The 19,416-nt window shown below is 56.2% G+C and overlaps 1 protein-coding gene across 10 annotated transcripts in view; it reads left to right on the top strand.

The window, feature by feature from the left end:
• Positions 1-19,416, top strand: part of Larp4B (La-related protein 4B) — a 164,876-nt gene that overhangs the window by 35,745 nt on the left and 109,715 nt on the right. The window contains exon 1 of one of the 10 annotated variants that reach the window (XM_045742162.2): positions 17,676-17,809. The exons of 8 other annotated variants lie outside the window; for them this stretch is intronic. In XM_045742162.2, coding sequence (XP_045598118.1) covers positions 17,696-17,809 — 114 coding nt within the window. In that variant the 5' untranslated portion in view covers positions 17,676-17,695. Of the gene's footprint in view, positions 1-17,675; positions 17,810-19,416 lie in introns of those variants that run through there. One more of the 10 variants, XM_045742163.2, reaches the window with a different exon arrangement.

The following is a 19,416-nucleotide window of genomic DNA, read 5'->3' as shown; positions in this document are numbered from 1 at the left end:
GCACCTCAAGGTAGCCTCAAGGTAGCCCCGTTCAGTACAATACGTTCATACATAGACGCGTCACACACCATATTACCCAACATTGTGAGTGATAAACATGTACATTTCTTCCTTTACACATGTACTGTTACCAGACGTGTACACACACGTACTGTTATTACTACACCTTACTCGAACCCCACACTCCTCCCTACTTTACCCCCTCCCACCCCCCACACACACCCTTCTCTACCTTCCCCAACACCCTGCCCTCTTCCCCCCCCCCTCTCCCTGCTCTACCCCTCCCCCGCACACCCTGACCTACCTCCACACCCTGCTCCCCCCCCCCCCCTACCATCCAAGTTAATATAAACTGCCCAAGACAATAACAATAGACCACACACTAATGGCGGCAATCTTGTGAGCCAGGTGGTACTAGTTTTATTAACATTTATATCCCACATTTTCAACAAATGACAGAAAATGTTGCTATGTGAAACATTAACACCCCCCCCCCCACACACACCCTCTTAGGACCTCGTGGCCAGGGGTACAATATTATTGTGAGTGTGGAGGTCGTGGTGGTCGTGCCTACTATCACAATCTGCCCCTAAACGTGCTCAGCGTGACACGCAATTGTTTGCATCACTCCTCGTAATGTCAATGACGATAACCGCAGAGTATAATGTACTAAACGTCGTAGTAGAATTTTGTTGGTGCGCAGATAGAGCGCGCGAAATTGAACCCGGGCGAGTTTGAATGGTGGTTGGAGGGGGAAGGTTGTTTTGAATGGCGTAGCGGTGAGTGTGTGTGGTTGGGTGGGGGGGAGGGGACGTCAAAGGTCACCCGACCACTAAGCTGGTGGTGGAGGCGCTGGTGGGGGGGGGGGGGGTGGAGGGTGCCTGCGTAGTGAGGGCTTACGGTTTGTCCGTCTTATATTCTACCTGACATGAAGAGAGTCGTGCTTGGTGAGTGGCCGTGTAATGTGGCACAGATGCAGGGTACCTAGAAGACGGTTGGGTACCGACCGATACTTTCCTAATAGACCCGCTACCCCACCCTCCTCAACACAGTCATCACTTTCCCACAAGAACTGTTCCATGGACACCTTTCTTCTCCAGAAAGGGTACACAGGTCACATTAAAACATTTCCCTTCATCCTCACTCCCCGATCTTTATATAATAAGAATATAACTACAGTATATAGTTATACTAAAATATAACCTTTACATTCATGGCTAAATATAGCCATGAATGAAATATCACTGCAATGGGATCTAACCCCCATCCTTCAGTATTTTCTCGGGTCAACCATATAGTTCTGATGTTCGCGGTCCCCCACCACCACCTGCCTGGTCCCCCACCACCACCACCTGCCTGGTCCCCCACCACCACCTGCCTGGTCCCCCACCACCACCACCTGCCTGGTCCCCCACCACCACCTGCCTGGTCCCCCACCACCACCTGCCTGGTCCCCCACCACCACCTGCCTGGTCCCCCACCACCACCACCACCTGCCTGGTCCCCCACCACCACCACCTGCCTGGTCCCCCCACCACCACCTGCCTGGTCCCCCACCACCACCTGCCTGGTCCCCCACCACCACCACCACCTGCCTGGTCCCCCACCACCACCACCTGCCTGGTCCCCCACCACCACCTGCCTGGTCCCCCACCACCACCTGCCTGGTCCCCCACCACCACCTGCCTGGTCCCCCACCACCACCACCTGCCTGGTCCCCCACCACCACCACCTGCCTGGTCCCCCACCACCACCACCTGCCTGGTCCCCCACCACCACCACCTGCCTGGTCCCCCACCACCACCACCTGCCTGGTCCCCCACCACCACCACCTGCCTGGTCCCCCACCACCACCACCTGCCTGGTCCCCCACCACCACCACCTGCCTGGTCCCCCACCACCACCACCTGCCTGGTCCCCCACCACCACCACCTGCCTGGTCCCCCACCACCACCACCTGCCTGGTCCCCCACCACCACCACCTGCCTGGTCCCCCCACCACCACCTGCCTGGTCCCCCACCACCACCACCACCTGCCTGGTCCCCCACCACCACCACCACCTGCCTGGTCCCCCACCACCACCACCACCTGCCTGGTCCCCCACCACCACCACCACCTGCCTGGTCCCCCACCACCACCACCACCTGCCTGGTCCCCCACCACCACCACCACCTGCCTGGTCCCCCACCACCACCACCACCTGCCTGGTCCCCCACCACCACCACCACCTGCCTGGTCCCCCACCACCACCACCACCTGCCTGGTCCCCCCACCACCACCACCACCTGCCTGGTCCCCCACCACCACCACCACCTGCCTGGTCCCCCACCACCACCACCACCTGCCTGGTCCCCCACCACCACCACCACCTGCCTGGTCCCCCACCACCACCACCACCTGCCTGGTCCCCCACCACCACCACCACCTGCCTGGTCCCCCACCACCACCACCACCACCTGCCTGGTCCCCCACCACCACCACCACCACCTGCCTGGTCCCCCACCACCACCACCACCACCTGCCTGGTCCCCCACCACCACCACCACCACCTGCCTGGTCCCCCACCACCACCACCACCACCTGCCTGGTCCCCCACCACCACCACCACCACCTGCCTGGTCCCCCACCACCACCACCACCTGCCTGGTCCCCCACCACCACCACCACCTGCCTGGTCCCCCACCACCACCACCACCTGCCTGGTCCCCCACCACCACCACCACCTGCCTGGTCCCCCACCACCACCACCACCTGCCTGGTCCCCCACCACCACCACCACCTGCCTGGTCCCCCACCACCACCACCACCTGCCTGGTCCCCCCACCACCACCACCACCTGCCTGGTCCCCCACCACCCACCACCCCACCTGCCTGGTCCCCCACCACCACCACCACCTGCCTGGTCCCCCACCACCACCACCACCTGCCTGGTCCCCCACCACCACCACCACCTGCCTGGTCCCCCACCACCACCACCACCTGCCTGGTCCCCCACCCACCACCACCACCTGCCTGGTCCCCCACCACCACCACCACCTGCCTGGTCCCCCACCACCACCACCACCTGCCTGGTCCCCCACCACCACCACCACCTGCCTGGTCCCCCCCCCCACCACCACCACCACCACCACCACCTGCCTGGTCCCCCCCCCCCACCACCACCACCACCACCACCACCTGCCTGGTCCCCCCCCCCCCACCACCACCACCACCACCACCACCTGCCTGGTCCCCCCCCCCACCACCACCACCACCACCACCACCTGCCTGGTCCCCCCCACCACCACCACCACCACCACCTGCCTGGTCCCCCCACCACCACCACCACCACCACCACCTGCCTGGTCCCCCCACCACCACCACCACCACCACCACCTGCCTGGTCCCCCCACCACCACCACCACCACCACCACCTGCCTGGTCCCCCCACCACCAGCCGTGAATGACACCACCACACGCCACCTTTGGTCACTCCACGTGTAGTCAATGTCTGCTCATGTTAATATTGATATATAAACATTAGTGTTTTGCCTTTTGCTCTTAGTTAGTGCAGCCAGGCTCCCGCTAGCTAGCACACATTGTCAATACAAAAGTAATTAATATTAAGAACAGGTCATACAAAGCCTTCAGTAAACTTGGGGACACACGGAAGATAACACGGAGTGACCGGGTGCAGTGTGCGGCCTCTGGGTGCCTCATGGAAATAGCTCAACCATAGACAGTGTTAAAGTTCATAGTTTGTAAACATGTGAGTGAATACGGTGATGATGGGTAGGTGGTTGATACCAGCAGCTGGGTAGTGTTGTGGGTCAGTTGTGGCCCGAGTGTGGTGGGAGGAAGATGCTGTGGTAATCAATAACTGCACAACACCACTCTCTTGTATGCTTACAGTTGTGGAGGATGTAGAGTAGCTTGGGCGAGGAGTGAGTGAGTGAGTTGTAGTGAGAAATGGGCGGGAGGGAAGTGGTGACGCGCGCAGGTTGTGTGTGTGTGTGTTGGGGGGGGGGGGGGCTCCTGTAGAACCGTGAACGAGGTGGGTGGTGACGTCTCCGCCCTACAACAGTATAGCAGCACCAACAGGTCCTCCTGCCCCCTCTTCTCTCACCCCCACCCACCCCCCCTCCCCTCCACCCCGTGTGCCGGCCGACAGTGGCCTACCTTCCCACCCGACCTGACAGTCTTCACCTGGCCTGTGTGTGGCACTGGCTGGCACTGTGTTGCCAGCACGCTCGTGCGCCCACCAGCTGGCTGCCAGGCACCCTCCACCAGTGTCTTGCAGTTTACTTGTGCTCCATATTGTGGGCCATCACCGTGGCTGGTGTGCCCCGCCCGCCCTGCTCTCAGGCACTGTGAGAGGCTGACGGCTGCTGCTGCTGGCACCCAGAAAATGACGACTACTACAGCAGACTCGCGTGTGCAGAGTAGTGTGTGCCCGCCTTGTCCCTCCTGCGACTCGTGCACACATGATTATTAAACCAAGACAAGTGCGCAATATTGTGCTGGACAATATCACCAGCCATACGGAGGGAACGGTAGTGTTACTTTAAAGCGTTAAGAGAGGTAGCCACTTGGAGAGAGAGATTACAACATGGGATGAGTAGGAGAGTGTGGGGGCGGAACGTCTGCCATATGGATGGCTATTGGTGCGTCAGGAACAGTGTACGGGCACCTCTCCTACTCTCCACACCTCGCCTCCACATACACCCATGCCCCCCTCACATCCCTCTACCCTTCCTCACACTACTGGTACACGTTCATGGTCACAAACGTTGTTGCCTGCCACACGCCCAACGTTTTATTTATATATGCAAACGTTTGCATTTGGTATCTTGTGCGTGGTGTTAGACAGCAAACATTTAACTTGTATACCGGGGATTGAGAGACCCGCTCAATACGGCCACAAAACCACAATGGGGAAGTGATATGACGAGTGTGGCATTGATCGCCAAGTACACCCAGTAAATGTCACCCTGGGCACCTCGTGTGTCTGTTGTGTGTACTGGTGGTAGGGTCTTGACCCTGTGTTGTGTGTACTGGTGCCTTGACCCTGTGTTGTGTGTACTGGTGGTGGGGCCTTGACCCTGTTGTGTGTACTGGTGGTGCCTTGACCCTGTGTTGTGTGTACTGGTGGTGGTGCCTTGACCCTGTCTTGTGTGTACTGGTGGTGGGGCCTTGACCCTGTGTTGTGTGTACTGGTGGTGGGGCCTTGACCCTGTGTTGTGTGTACTGGTGGTGGGGCCTTGACCCTGTGTTGTGTGTACTGGTGGTGGGGCCTTGACCCTGTGTTGTGTGTACTGGTGCCTTCACCCTGTGTTGTGTGTACTGGTGGTGGGGCCTTGACCCTGTGTTGTGTGTACTGGTGATGGGGCCTTGACCCTGTGTTGTGTGTACTGGTGGTGGGGCCTTGACCCTGTGTTGTGTGTACTGGTGGTGGGGCCTTGACCCTGTGTTGTGTGTACTGGTGGTGGGGCCTTGACCCTGTGTTGTGTGTACTGGTGGTGGGGCCTTGACCCTGTGTTGTGTGTACTGGTGGTGGGGCCTTGACCCTGTGTTGTGTGTACTGGTGGTGGGGCCTTGACCCTGTGTTGTGTGTACTGGTGGTGGGGCCTTGACCCTGTGTTGTGTGTACTGGTGGTGGGGCCTTGACCCTGTGTTGTGTGTACTGGTGGTGGGGCCTTGACCCTGTGTTGTGTGTACTGGTGGTGGGGCCTTGACCCTGTGTTGTGTGTACTGGTGGTGGGGCCTTGACCCTGTGTTGTGTGTACTGGTGGTGGTGCCTTGACCCTGTGTTGTGTGTACTGGTGGTGGGGCCTTGACCCTGTGTTGTGTGTACTGGTGGTGGTGCCTTGACCCTGTGTTGTGTGTACTGGTGGTGGTGCCTTGACCCTGTGTTGTGTGTACTGGTGGTGGGGCCTTGACCCTGTGTTGTGTGTACTGGTGGTGGGGCCTTGACCCTGTGTTGTGTGTACTGGTGCCTTCACCCTGTGTTGTGTGTACTGGTGGTGGGGCCTTGACCCTGTGTTGTGTGTGCTGGTGGTGGGGCCTTGACCCTGTGTTGTGTGTGCTGGTGGTGGGGCCTTGACCCTGTGTTGTGTGTGCTGGTGGTGGGGCCTTGACCCTGTGTTGTGTGTACTGGTGGTGGTGCCTTGACCCTGTGTTGTGTGTACTGGTGGTGGTGCCTTGACCCTGTGTTGTGTGTACTGGTGGTGGGGCCTTGACCCTGTGTTGTGTGTACTGGTGCCTTCACCCTGTGTTGTGTGTACTGGTGGTGGGGCCTTGACCCTGTGTTGTGTGTGCTGGTGGTGGGGCCTTGACCCTGTGTTGTGTGTACTGGTGGTGGGGCCTTGACCCTGTGTTGTGTGTACTGGTGGTGGGGCCTTGACCCTGTGTTGTGTGTACTGGTGGTGGGGCCTTGACCCTGTGTTGTGTGTACTGGTGGTGGGGCCTTGACCCTGTGTTGTGTGTACTGGTGCCTTGACCCTGTGTTGTGTGTACTGGTGGTGGGGCCTTGACCCTGTGTTGTGTGTACTGGTGGGGCCTTGACACTGTGTTGTGTGTACTGGTGGTGGTGGTGCCTTGACCCTGTCTTGTGTGTACTGGTGGTGGGGCCTTGACCCTGTGTTGTGTGTACTGGTGGTGGGGCCTTGACCCTGTGTTGTGTGTACTGGTGGTGGGGCCTTGACCCTGTGTTGTGTGTACTGGTGGGGCCTTGACCCTGTGTTGTGTGTACTGGTGGGGCCTTGACCCTGTGTTGTGTGTACTGGTGGGGCCTTGACCCTGTGTTGTGTGTACTGGTGGTGCCTTGACCCTGTGTTGTGTGTACTGGTGGTGCCTTGACCCTGTGTTGTGTGTACTGGTGGTGCCTTGACCCTGTGTTGTGTGTACTGGTGGTGCCTTGACCTTGTGTGTACTGGTGGTGCCTTGACCTTGTGTTGTGTGTACTGGTGGTGCCTTGACCCTGTGTTGTGTGTACTGGTGCCTTGACCCTGTGATGTGTGTACTGGTGCCTTGACCCTGTGTTGTGTGTACTGGTGCCTTGACCCTGTGTTGTGTGTACTGGTGCCTTGACCCTGTGTTGTGTGTACTGGTGCCTTGACCCTGTGTTGTGTGTACTGGTGGTGGGGCCTTGACCCTGTGTTGTGTGTACTGGTGGTGGGGCCTTGACCCTGTGTTGTGTGTACTGGTGGTGGTGCCTTGACCCTGTGTTGTGTGTACTGGTGGTGGGGCCTTGACCCTGTGTTGTGTGTACTGGTGGTGGGGCCTTGACCCTGTGTTGTGTGTACTGGTGGTGGGGCCTTGACCCTGTGTTGTGTGTACTGGTGCCTTGACCCTGTGTTGTGTGTACTGGTGGTGGTGCCTTGACCCTGTGTTGTGTGTACTGGTGCCTTCACCCTGTTGTGTGTACTGGTGGGGCCTTGACCCTGTCTTGTGTGTACTGGTGGTGCCTTGACCCTGTCTTGTGTGTACTGGTGGTGCCTTGACCCTGTGTTGTGTGTACTGGTGGTGCCTTGACCCTGTGTTGTGTGTACTGGTGGTGCCTTGACCCTGTCTTGTGTGTACTGGTGGTGCCTTGACCCTGTCTTGTGTGTACTGGTGGTGCCTTGACCCTGTCTTGTGTGTACTGGTGGTGCCTTGACCCTGTCTTGTGTGTACTGGTGGTGCCTTGACCCTGTCTTGTGTGTACTGGTGGTGCCTTGACCCTGTCTTGTGTGTACTGGTGGTGCCTTGACCCTGTCTTGTGTGTACTGGTGGTGCCTTGACCCTGTCTTGTGTGTACTGGTGGTGCCTTGACCCTGTCTTGTGTGTACTGGTGGTGCCTTGACCCTTTGTTGTGTGTACTGGTGGGGCCTTGACCCTGTGTTGTGTGTACTGGTGGGGCCTTGACCCTGTGTTGTGTGTACTGGTGGTGCCTTGACCCTGTGTTGTGTGTACTGGTGGTGCCTTGACCCTGTGTTGTGTGTACTGGTGGTGCCTTGACCCTGTCATGTGTGTACTGGTGGTGCCTTGACCCTGTGGTGTGTGTACTGGTGGTGCCTTGACCCTTTGTTGTGTGTACTGGTGGGGCCTTGACCCTTTGTTGTGTGTACTGGTGGGGCCTTGACCCTGTGTTGTGTGTACTGGTGGGGCCTTGACCGTGTGTTGTGTGTACTGGTGGGGCCTTGACCCTGTGTTGTGTGTACTGGTGGGGCCTTGACCCTGTGTTGTGTGTACTGGTGGTGCCTTGACCCTTTGTTGTGTGTACTGGTGGGGCCTTGACCCTGTGTTGTGTGTAATGGTGGTGCCTTGACCCTGTGTTGTGTGTACTGGTGGTGCCTTGACCCTGTCATGTGTGTACTGGTGGGGCCTTGACCCTGTGTTGTGTGTACTGGTGGTGCCTTGACCCTGTCATGTGTGTACTGGTGGGGCCTTGACCCTGTGTTGTGTGTACTGGTGGTGCCTTGACCCTTTGTTGTGTGTACTGGTGGGGCCTTGACCCTGTGTTGTGTGTACTGGTGGGGCCTTGACCGTGTGTTGTGTGTACTGGTGGTGCCTTGACCCTGTGTTGTGTGTACTGGTGGGGCCTTGACCCTGTGTTGTGTGTACTGGTGGGGCCTTGACCGTGTGTTGTGTGTACTGGTGGGGCCTTGACCCTGTGTTGTGTGTACTGGTGGTGCCTTGACCCTGTGTTGTGTGTACTGGTGGTGCCTTGACCCTGTGTTGTGTGTACTGGTGGTGCCTTGACCCTGTGTTGTGTGTACTGGTGGTGGTGCCTTGACCCTGTGTTGTGTGTACTGGTGGGGCCTTGACCGTGTGTTGTGTGTACTGGTGGGGCCTTGACCGTGTGTTGTGTGTACTGGTGGGGCCTTGACCCTGTGTTGTGTGTACTGGTGGGGCCTTGACCGTGTGTTGTGTGTACTGGTGGGGCCTTGACCCTGTGTTGTGTGTACTGGTGGGGCCTTGACCGTGTGTTGTGTGTACTGGTGGGGCCTTGACCGTGTGTTGTGTGTACTGGTGGGGCCTTGACCCTGTGTTGTGTGTACTGGTGGGGCCTTGACCGTGTGTTGTGTGTACTGGTGGGGCCTTGACCCTGTGTTGTGTGTACTGGTGGTGCCTTGACCCTGTGTTGTGTGTACTGGTGGGGCCTTGACCCTGTGTTGTGTGTACTGGTGGTGCCTTGACCCTGTCATGTGTGTACTGGTGGGGCCTTGACCCTGTGTTGTGTGTACTGGTGGTGCCTTGACCCTGTCATGTGTGTACTGGTGGTGCCTTGACCCTGTCATGTGTGTACTGGTGGGGCCTTGACCCTGTGTTGTGTGTACTGGTGGTGCCTTGACCCTGTCATGTGTGTACTGGTGGTGCCTTGACCCTGTGTTGTGTGTACTGGTGGTGCCTTGACCCTGTCATGTGTGTACTGGTGGTGCCTTGACCCTGTGTTGTGTGTACTGGTGGTGCCTTGACCCTGTGTTGTGTGTACTGGTGGGGCCTTGACCCTGTGTTGTGTGTACTGGTGGTGCCTTGACCCTGTGTTGTGTGTACTGGTGGTGCCTTGACCCTGTGTTGTGTGTACTGGTGGTGCCTTGACCCTGTCATGTGTGTACTGGTGGGGCCTTGACCCTGTGTTGTGTGTACTGGTGGGGCCTTGACCCTGTGTTGTGTGTACTGGTGGTGCCTTGACCCTGTCATGTGTGTACTGGTGGGGCCTTGACCCTGTGTTGTGTGTACTGGTGGTGCCTTGACCCTGTCATGTGTGTACTGGTGGGGCCTTGACCCTGTGTTGTGTGTACTGGTGGTGCCTTGACCCTGTCATGTGTGTACTGGTGGGGCCTTGACCCTGTGTTGTGTGTACTGGTGGGGCCTTGACCCTGTGTTGTGTGTACTGGTGGTGCCTTGACCCTGTCATGTGTGTACTGGTGGGGCCTTGACCCTGTGTTGTGTGTACTGGTGGTGCCTTGACCCTGTCATGTGTGTACTGGTGGGGCCTTGACCCTGTGTTGTGTGTACTGGTGGTGCCTTGACCCTGTCATGTGTGTACTGGTGGGGCCTTGACCCTGTGTTGTGTGTACTGGTGGTGCCTTGACCCTGTCATGTGTGTACTGGTGGGGCCTTGACCCTGTGTTGTGTGTACTGGTGGGGCCTTGACCCTGTGTTGTGTGTACTGGTGGTGGGCCTTGACCCTGTGTTGTGTGTACTGGTGGTGCCTTGACCCTGTCATGTGTGTACTGGTGGGGCCTTGACCCTGTGTTGTGTGTACTGGTGGTGCCTTGACCCTGTCATGTGTGTACTGGTGGGGCCTTGACCCTGTGTTGTGTGTACTGGTGGTGCCTTGACCCTGTCATGTGTGTACTGGTGGGGCCTTGACCCTGTGTTGTGTGTACTGGTGGTGCCTTGACCCTGTCATGTGTGTACTGGTGGTGCCTTGACCCTGTCATGTGTGTACTGGTGGGGCCTTGACCCTGTGTTGTGTGTACTGGTGGTGCCTTGACCCTGTCATGTGTGTACTGGTGGGGCCTTGACCCTGTGTTGTGTGTACTGGTGGTGCCTTGACCCTGTGTTGTGTGTACTGGTGGTGGGGCCTTGACCCTGTGTTGTGTGTACTGGTGGTGCCTTGACCCTGTCATGTGTGTACTGGTGGGGCCTTGACCCTGTGTTGTGTGTACTGGTGGTGCCTTGACCCTGTGTTGTGTGTACTGGTGGTGGGGCCTTGACCCTGTGTTGTGTGTACTGGTGGTGCCTTGACCCTGTCATGTGTGTACTGGTGGTGCCTTGACCCTGTGTTGTGTGTACTGGTGGTGCCTTGACCCTGTGTTGTGTGTACTGGTGGTGGTGCCTTGACCCTGTGTTGTGTGTACTGGTGGTGCCTTGACCCTGTGTTGTGTGTACTGGTGGTGGTGCCTTGACCCTGTGTTGTGTGTACTGGTGGTGCCTTGACCCTGTGTTGTGTGTACTGGTGGTGCCTTGACCCTGTGTTGTGTGTACTGGTGGTGGTGCCTTGACCCTGTGTTGTGTGTACTGGTGGGGCCTTGACCCTGTGTTGTGTGTACTGGTGGGGCCTTGACCCTGTCATGTGTGTACTGGTGGTGCCTTGACCCTGTGTTGTGTGTACTGGTGGTGCCTTGACCCTGTGTTGTGTGTACTGGTGGTGGGGCCTTGACCCTGTGTTGTGTGTACTGGTGGTGGGGCCTTGACCCTGTGTTGTGTGTACTGGTGGTGGGGCCTTGACCCTGTGTTGTGTGTACTGGTGGGGCCTTGACCCTGTGTTGTGTGTACTGGTGCCTTCACCCTGTGTTGTGTGTACTGGTGGTGGGCCTTGACCCTGTGTTGTGTGTACTGGTGATGGGGCCTTGACCCTGTGTTGTGTGTACTGGTGGTGGGGCCTTGACCCTGTGTTGTGTGTACTGGTGGTGGGGCCTTGACCCTGTGTTGTGTGTACTGGTGGTGGGGCCTTGACCCTGTGTTGTGTGTACTGGTGGTGGGGCCTTGACCCTGTGTTGTGTGTACTGGTGGTGGTGCCTTGACCCTGTGTTGTGTGTACTGGTGGGGCCTTGACCCTGTGTTGTGTGTACTGGTGGTGGGGCCTTGACCCTGTGTTGTGTGTACTGGTGGGGCCTTGACCCTGTGTTGTGTGTACTGGTGGTGGGGCCTTGACCCTGTGTTGTGTGTACTGGTGGGCCTTGACCCTGTGTTGTGTGTACTGGTGGTGGGGCCTTGACCCTGTGTTGTGTGTACTGGTGGTGGGGCCTTGACCCTGTGTTGTGTGTACTGGTGGTGGGGCCTTGACCCTGTGTTGTGTGTACTGGTGGTGGGGCCTTGACCCTGTGTTGTGTGTACTGGTGGGGCCTTGACCCTGTGTTGTGTGTACTGGTGCCTTCACCCTGTGTTGTGTGTACTGGTGGTGGGGCCTTGACCCTGTGTTGTGTGTACTGGTGGTGGGGCCTTGACCCTGTGTTGTGTGTACTGGTGGTGGGGCCTTGACCCTGTGTTGTGTGTACTGGTGGTGGGGCCTTGACCCTGTGTTGTGTGTACTGGTGGTGGTGCCTTGACCCTGTGTTGTGTGTACTGGTGGGGCCTTGACCCTGTGTTGTGTGTACTGGTGGTGGGGCCTTGACCCTGTGTTGTGTGTACTGGTGGTGGGGCCTTGACCCTGTGTTGTGTGTACTGGTGGTGGGGCCTTGACCCTGTGTTGTGTGTACTGGTGGTGGGGCCTTGACCCTGTGTTGTGTGTACTGGTGGGGCCTTGACCCTGTGTTGTGTGTACTGGTGCCTTCACCCTGTGTTGTGTGTACTGGTGGTGGGGCCTTGACCCTGTGTTGTGTGTACTGGTGGTGGGGCCTTGACCCTGTGTTGTGTGTACTGGTGGTGGGGCCTTGACCCTGTGTTGTGTGTACTGGTGGTGGGGCCTTGACCCTGTGTTGTGTGTACTGGTGGTGGTGCCTTGACCCTGTGTTGTGTGTACTGGTGGGGCCTTGACCCTGTGTTGTGTGTACTGGTGGTGGGGCCTTGACCCTGTGTTGTGTGTACTGGTGGGGCCTTGACCCTGTGTTGTGTGTACTGGTGGTGGGGCCTTGACCCTGTGTTGTGTGTACTGGTGGTGGGGCCTTGACCCTGTGTTGTGTGTACTGGTGGTGGTGCCTTGACCCTGTGTTGTGTGTACTGGTGGGGCCTTGACCCTGTGTTGTGTGTACTGGTGGTGGGGCCTTGACCCTGTGTTGTGTGTACTGGTGGGGCCTTGACCCTGTGTTGTGTGTACTGGTGGTGGGGCCTTGACCCTGTGTTGTGTGTACTGGTGGTGGGGCCTTGACCCTGTGTTGTGTGTACTGGTGGGGCCTTGACCCTGTGTTGTGTGTACTGGTGGTGGGGCCTTGACCCTGTGTTGTGTGTACTGGTGGGGCCTTGACCCTGTGTTGTGTGTACTGGTGGTGGGGCCTTGACCCTGTGTTGTGTGTACTGGTGGTGCCTTGACCCTGTGTTGTGTGTACTGGTGGTGGTGCCTTGACCCTGTGTTGTGTGTACTGGTGGTGGGGCCTTGACCCTGTGTTGTGTGTACTGGTGGTGGGGCCTTGACCCTGTGTTGTGTGTACTGGTGGTGGTGCCTTGACCCTGTGTTGTGTGTACTGGTGGGGCCTTGACCCTGTGTTGTGTGTACTGGTGGTGGGGCCTTGACCCTGTGTTGTGTGTACTGGTGGGGCCTTGACCCTGTGTTGTGTGTACTGGTGGTGCCTTGACCCTGTGTTGTGTGTACTGGTGGTGCCTTGACCCTGTGTTGTGTGTACTGGTGGGGCCTTGACCCTGTGTTGTGTGTACTGGTGGTGGGGCCTTGACCCTGTGTTGTGTGTACTGGTGGTGGTGCCTTGACCCTGTGTTGTGTGTACTGGTGGGGCCTTGACCCTGTGTTGTGTGTACTGGTGGTGGGGCCTTGACCCTGTGTTGTGTGTACTGGTGGGGCCTTGACCCTGTGTTGTGTGTACTGGTGGTGCCTTGACCCTGTGTTGTGTGTACTGGTGGTGCCTTGACCCTGTGTTGTGTGTACTGGTGGGGCCTTGACCCTGTGTTGTGTGTACTGGTGGTGGGGCCTTGACCCTGTGTTGTGTGTACTGGTGGTGGTGCCTTGACCCTGTGTTGTGTGTACTGGTGGGGCCTTGACCCTGTGTTGTGTGTACTGGTGGTGGGGCCTTGACCCTGTGTTGTGTGTACTGGTGGGGCCTTGACCCTGTGTTGTGTGTACTGGTGGTGGTGCCTTGACCCTGTGTTGTGTGTACTGGCAGTTACCTGTAGTTTACCATAGTGTGTTGAGAGAGTTGTACTGTTGAAGCCCGAGGACTACTTGTAGTGCATGGTTACCACTCCCCCTCCCACACAGGAAGATATAGCTGAACTAGAATAAGAGGACATTCACTGACAGAGGAAAGTGCCCAAATGACTGGTGCAGTCTTGGGAGATGTATACCACTGAGTCTGTGTTCTCCCAGAACTTTGAATCATGGCGGTCTGTAGTGTGTGTCTCGCGTACCCACGTGCACTTGAAACGTCGGCATCTAGTTCTTTAATTGATGTAGTTATTTCAGTAGTTGGGTGCGTGTATTCCTGCAGAGGCTCTAGTGCCTTGAGGCAGTTGTTTCTATCGCCTCTGCTCTCAGCTCAACTTGATTACCACTTAAGTCACATATCAGTACTAATGTCCGATTTGTCTGCACCTTTCACTTGTACCTCAACGTTAAATTGTTTCGTCTGGAAAAAACTTATGGTCTTTATCCTTCCATATGTACGTGGTATATGTGACTGGTCGCTGTACACATGGTGGTAGAGTGAGCGTCTTTAACTTCTTGGGTTGATTACTTGGTTGTGTCTGTGGGCGCCCAGCTCGTAGCTAATACAGTACATATTATGTCCATCTCTTGTAAGGAGTCCGTGTATAGGTTTTTAAATGTTGGTGTGTGGTAATGTGATGTTTGACACCCACACACACTTGTCACTAAAGCTGGCGTCTTCTCCACGCCAAAGTTGTTTTATAATAACTACAGTAATGGTTTTCTTCACATAATACCTTCTTCTAATCTGCCTTTGCCCTTTACCGCACTTATCACTTTTGTTTTGCCTCAACTACAGGCAACGTTTGTGGCATAACTATCTACGGGATCACCATAGCCCGTGCTACTAGGAACTATTTGTTCCAGGTAGCGAATCTTTAACAACAACAACGTTTGTGTGGGGAGGCTTGCAGCGTGCTAGTTCCTCACAGGTGTGTTAATTGTGTTGTACCACAAGTGTGGTACTACTGTACCTGGTGGTGGTTGGGTAGGCAGCACGTGTGCCCGGGATGGGCGTGCAGCACGTGTGCCCGGGATGGGCGTGCAGCACGTGTGCCCGGGATGGGCGTGCATATGGATGACGATTACCGTACATTATAAAGCCTCCATATTTTCTCGCAATTCCAAATGTTGAGGTGATGGTCCATGATGTGTGACTCCCCGGGAATGTCCAGGAGGCAGAGTAGGGAGACTGTAGGGTTTGGTGGACGAGCCACGAGCGAGGCCACCAGCTGCTGGCCCCCACCACCACCACCACAACACTTTTATTGAACGGTAGTGGCAATAATATTTTCCTTGTATTGGTGGAGAGCCTTTCAGTTGATTAATACGTGTGGGACCTCCACAAGGCTGCTCCTGGATGCTACATATTCTCTTCTTCAAGGCTGAGGGTCCCTACAAACACAACCAGAAGTGGTACCTCATATCTATCTAGCCATCAATTTTAAATAAAATATACATGCATACTGTACATATACTTTCATTCATACAGAAGTGTGCATACACATTAGCAATCGTACAGGGACGTTAGAAAGAACTTTTTCAGTGTCAGTAGTTAACAGGTGGAATGCATTAGACAGTGATGTGGCGGAGGCTGACTCCATACATACTTACAAACGTAGATATGATAGAGCCCAGTAGGCTCAGGAATCTGTACACCAGTTGAGAGGCGGGACCAAAGAGCCAGAGCTCAACCCCCGCATGTATTGCCAAGGATAAATGTGCCGTGGTTCGGTGCCAGGCCTCCTGGCTGATGGATGGTTCGGTGCCAGGCCTCCTGGCTGATGGATGGTTCGGTGCCAGGCCTCCTGGCTGATGGATGGTTCGGTGCCAGGCCTCCTGGCTGATGGATGGTTCGGTGCCAGGCCTCCTGGCTGATGGATGGTTCGGTGCCAGGCCTCCTGGCTGACGGATGGTTCGGTGCCAGGCCTCCTGGCTGACGGATGGTTCGGTGCCAGGCCTCCTGGCTGACGGATGGTTCGGTGCCAGGCCTCCTGGCTGACGGATGGTTCGGTGCCAGGCCTCCTGGCTGACGGATGGTTCGGTGCCAGGCCTCCTGGCTGACGGATGGTTCGGTGCCAGGCCTCCTGGCTGACGGATGGTTCGGTGCCAGGCCTCCTGGCTGACGGATGGTTCGGTGCCAGGCCTCCTGGCTGACGGATGGTTCGGTGCCAGGCCTCCTGGCTGACGGATGGTTCGGTGCCAGGCCTCCTGGCTGACGGATGGTTCGGTGCCAGGCCTCCTGGCTGACGGATGGTTCGGTGCCAGGCCTCCTGGCTGACGGATGGTTCGGTGCCAGGCCTCCTGGCTGACGGATGGTTCGGTGCCAGGCCTCCTGGCTGATGGATGGTTCGGTGCCAGGCCCCCTGGCTGATGGATAGTCTGGTCAGCCAGGCTGTTAGACGCTGCTGCTCGCACTTTGAGAAAATAAAAACAGCCAAGTTGATCAGTAATTTCCATAATTTCGCCCCTGCCCCCGTTTGTTTACCGTACTGTCTGAACCACACCATAGACACGGGTGTTGAAGTCTTGGCTCAATTGCTTTTTTACAAATTAGTGGGCAAAATGTTCGAAATTTGAGTTACAGTAAATAATTGTTAAATTGAAGTGATGCTTACATAATGTAGGTGATAGTGGTTGTCTGTTAGACGCCTTGAGTGTAGAGAAGTGGTTGACCCAACCTTGCTGTGTTGACCCACCCTAGTGTTGTAGGGTTGCCTGGCGCCCCTCCCACCAAACTACAGTATGGAGGGCTTGTGTAGAGTGAGGCCAGTAACTGTGGTGTAGTGTAGAGAGGAGTGGTTAACGTGTATAAACAACAGAGGCCAGTAACTGTGGTGTAGTGTAGAGGAGTGGTTAACGTGTATAAACAACAGAGGCCAGTAACTGTGGTGTAGTGTAGAGAGTAACGTGTATAACAAGAGCGGCCAGTTAGACGTGCAACACGGCCAGATGGCTGGCGCTCTACCTGCAACAATACATCACAATAATAAACTAGTTGAAGATGTATATTACACAGAAAATGCCGTGACTAGTGTATTGTTTGTATTGAAATAAACTGTTTACTAAGTGTGATGGTGTAATGTTTAGAGTGTATTAGGTGTAGTGATGGTGGAAGGTGAGTGTTTAGTAGGACATTACAAGTGTTGCTGGTGCTGGAGGCAGACGCTTAGTGTTGGGTGTAGATCACAACACACTGTTCATGACGGCGGGGACGGTGTTGTGGTAGTAGTAACCCGGGTGTTGTGCCTCTGATCTCTTGCTGCTACTGCTGCTCGCCGCGTGTACTGGACGAGTGTTGATGTGTTACCTTGTGGCGAAGGTGGCAGTGCCCGGGCAGTGACGGTGTGACCCACCTGTGTCGGGTCTTGCGGTGCCAAGGTGGGCACTGTGCCACCTGTCACCTGGTCTCCGGGGGTTTGCGACGGCGACATGGCGGTGGGTTGCGGGCGGCGGGCGTGAGCCGCAGCCCGCTGGTCGCCGTGTCGGCCGCGGGCGTGCGGAGGGATGGTGGCGGCAGGGGTGGCGCGGGCGTGGAGCACCGCTCCCTTCTAGTACCACCGTCGCCCGCTGCTGGTGGGCGTAGGGGCGGCAGCCGCACTTTTCGGGCCCCACATTTTCAAGTGTCGCGACCCCCAGGGGCGCCGCCCCGTGTCCGTACCCTGGGGGTGGCGCCCCGTGTCCGTACCCCGGGGGTGCCCCTCTTGCCACGGCCCTCAAGACCACCAACTCCACGATACCACTACCATAACTACCAGACGGGACGCTCATCCAGAGTGACCACCACCACCAGCAGCGGCAGCATCAGCGGCCCCCACACAAACCAGTGTAGTTTGGGTGGGGGCGGCAGGGAGGAGGAGGGGTGTAGCGGAGGGGAGGGGGAGGCCGGGTGGTGGTGGTGCCCTGGGGCCATGAGTGCCGCCGCAGGGGCGTCAGACCCCCTCCCAGGGTGCCTGGACGCTGACGCTGCCTACGTCTGCACCGCCCTCGCCCCCTCCTGCTTCCTCATACAGAAGGTGCGAGAGGTAAGCTCTTTTCCTTCCCCTGCCCTTGTTTTTGTTCCGCCTCGCTCGCTTCATTCATTCACTCTTTACACTTGATTGGCTGTTGTAGAAGGTTTGGCAATGTGTGAGTGTAAGTGTTTTATCTTCATTGTCACTGCCAACGTCCCTAATTAGGCAAACGTGAAGGCAATACTGAACCAGAGCCAGCCAGCCAGCCAGCCAGCATCACCGGCTCCCACTACCATTACTTGTATCATAATGTTTACTCGCTCCTTCATCAATCACTCCCACCTCCCACCTTTAAGCACTTGCTGCTCTTACTCTTGCCAACCCATCTTCAAACTCTTCCCGTCCAGGCTGACATTTGCCACAAATACATCTTTGTCATTAGACAAAAATTGTGAAACCAAAAGCGTATTTATAAATACATTATTTGTATGTTTGTGTGGGTGTAGGTGGGTTATGTTTGGTAGTTTACTGTGGGAGAGGCGCGTGAGGGCAGTTTAATAATTTCCAGCACCCGTAATTAAACGCCAGCACGAGAGGGCTCAGCACTGTTAAGGGCTGATGTAATAAGTTGTCGTGTAAAATGTTTGTCGACCTATTGTAACTTGGCCATCGCCAATGTCAGAAGAAACATGGTGTAATTACACGCTTTATGTAATATCTTAGTTGACCCTGATAAATACGCTTTTGAGCCGGTCGGCCGAGCGGACAGCACGCTGGTCCTGGGTTCGATCCCAGGCGCCGGCGAGAAACATTGGGCAGAGTTTCTTTCACTCTATGCTCCTGTTACCTAGCAGTAAAATAGGTACCTGGGTGTTAGTCAGCTGTCACGGGCTGCTTCCTGGGGGTGGAGGCCTGGTCGAGGACCGGGCCGCGGGGACACTAAAAAAAAGCCCCGAAATCATCTCAAGATAACCCTAAGGTGTGTAATTAAACTGCAAATTAGTTTGTTACATAGACACGAGTGAGAGTATACTACTGCCATTGTCCATGACCTCCCTCGCCACCGACTGTGACGCTAGTGGTGATGCTCCAATAAATGACCGCCTTTTCTAACAATGAACAATAGCCATACAATATTTGTATAATATGAGACCAATAATTTGACCTTTAGTACCGGGGGATTAAGCTCTACTCCGCCAAACGTGGTAGACCTCTAGCCACTTTTCTAGTGGACTTGACCCGAGATGGTCTGTTTTGTACAACTGTAATTATAAAATGCACACTACAAATGAAACTGTTAATAAACCTTGACTGTCATAGGCCTAATATGCGGTACCGTAGATGTAATTTAGCACATTGTGTACTTTACTAGGCCTGGGGGGTGTTAGGGTTGTTTAACTTGTCCTCTGGATTTCTAAATAACGATACAAAAGTGTGAATTGTGTTGGTGTTTACATGTTTTGTACCTGGCATCCACAGTGGCTATATACAGGCTGTCATAGTTGGTGGAGGTTGTTTATAACCACCTGGGAGGTACTTAGCCACACCGCCCAAGAAATGTGGCTGGCTGCACTGGCACGGACGGGGGGCGGGGTAGGAGGGAGGGGGGGGGGAGGGAGAGACGCGCACGCGCGCGTAGGTACGTGTACGTATATATCTACGGCTGCTGATGATGATGT

Source organism: Procambarus clarkii, chromosome 40, assembly GCF_040958095.1.
Source record: "Procambarus clarkii isolate CNS0578487 chromosome 40, FALCON_Pclarkii_2.0, whole genome shotgun sequence".
Classification (NCBI taxonomy): domain Eukaryota; kingdom Metazoa; phylum Arthropoda; class Malacostraca; order Decapoda; family Cambaridae; genus Procambarus; species Procambarus clarkii.
The sequence above is the reverse complement of the archived record's forward strand: the minus strand, read 5'-3'. Positions and strand labels throughout refer to the sequence as shown.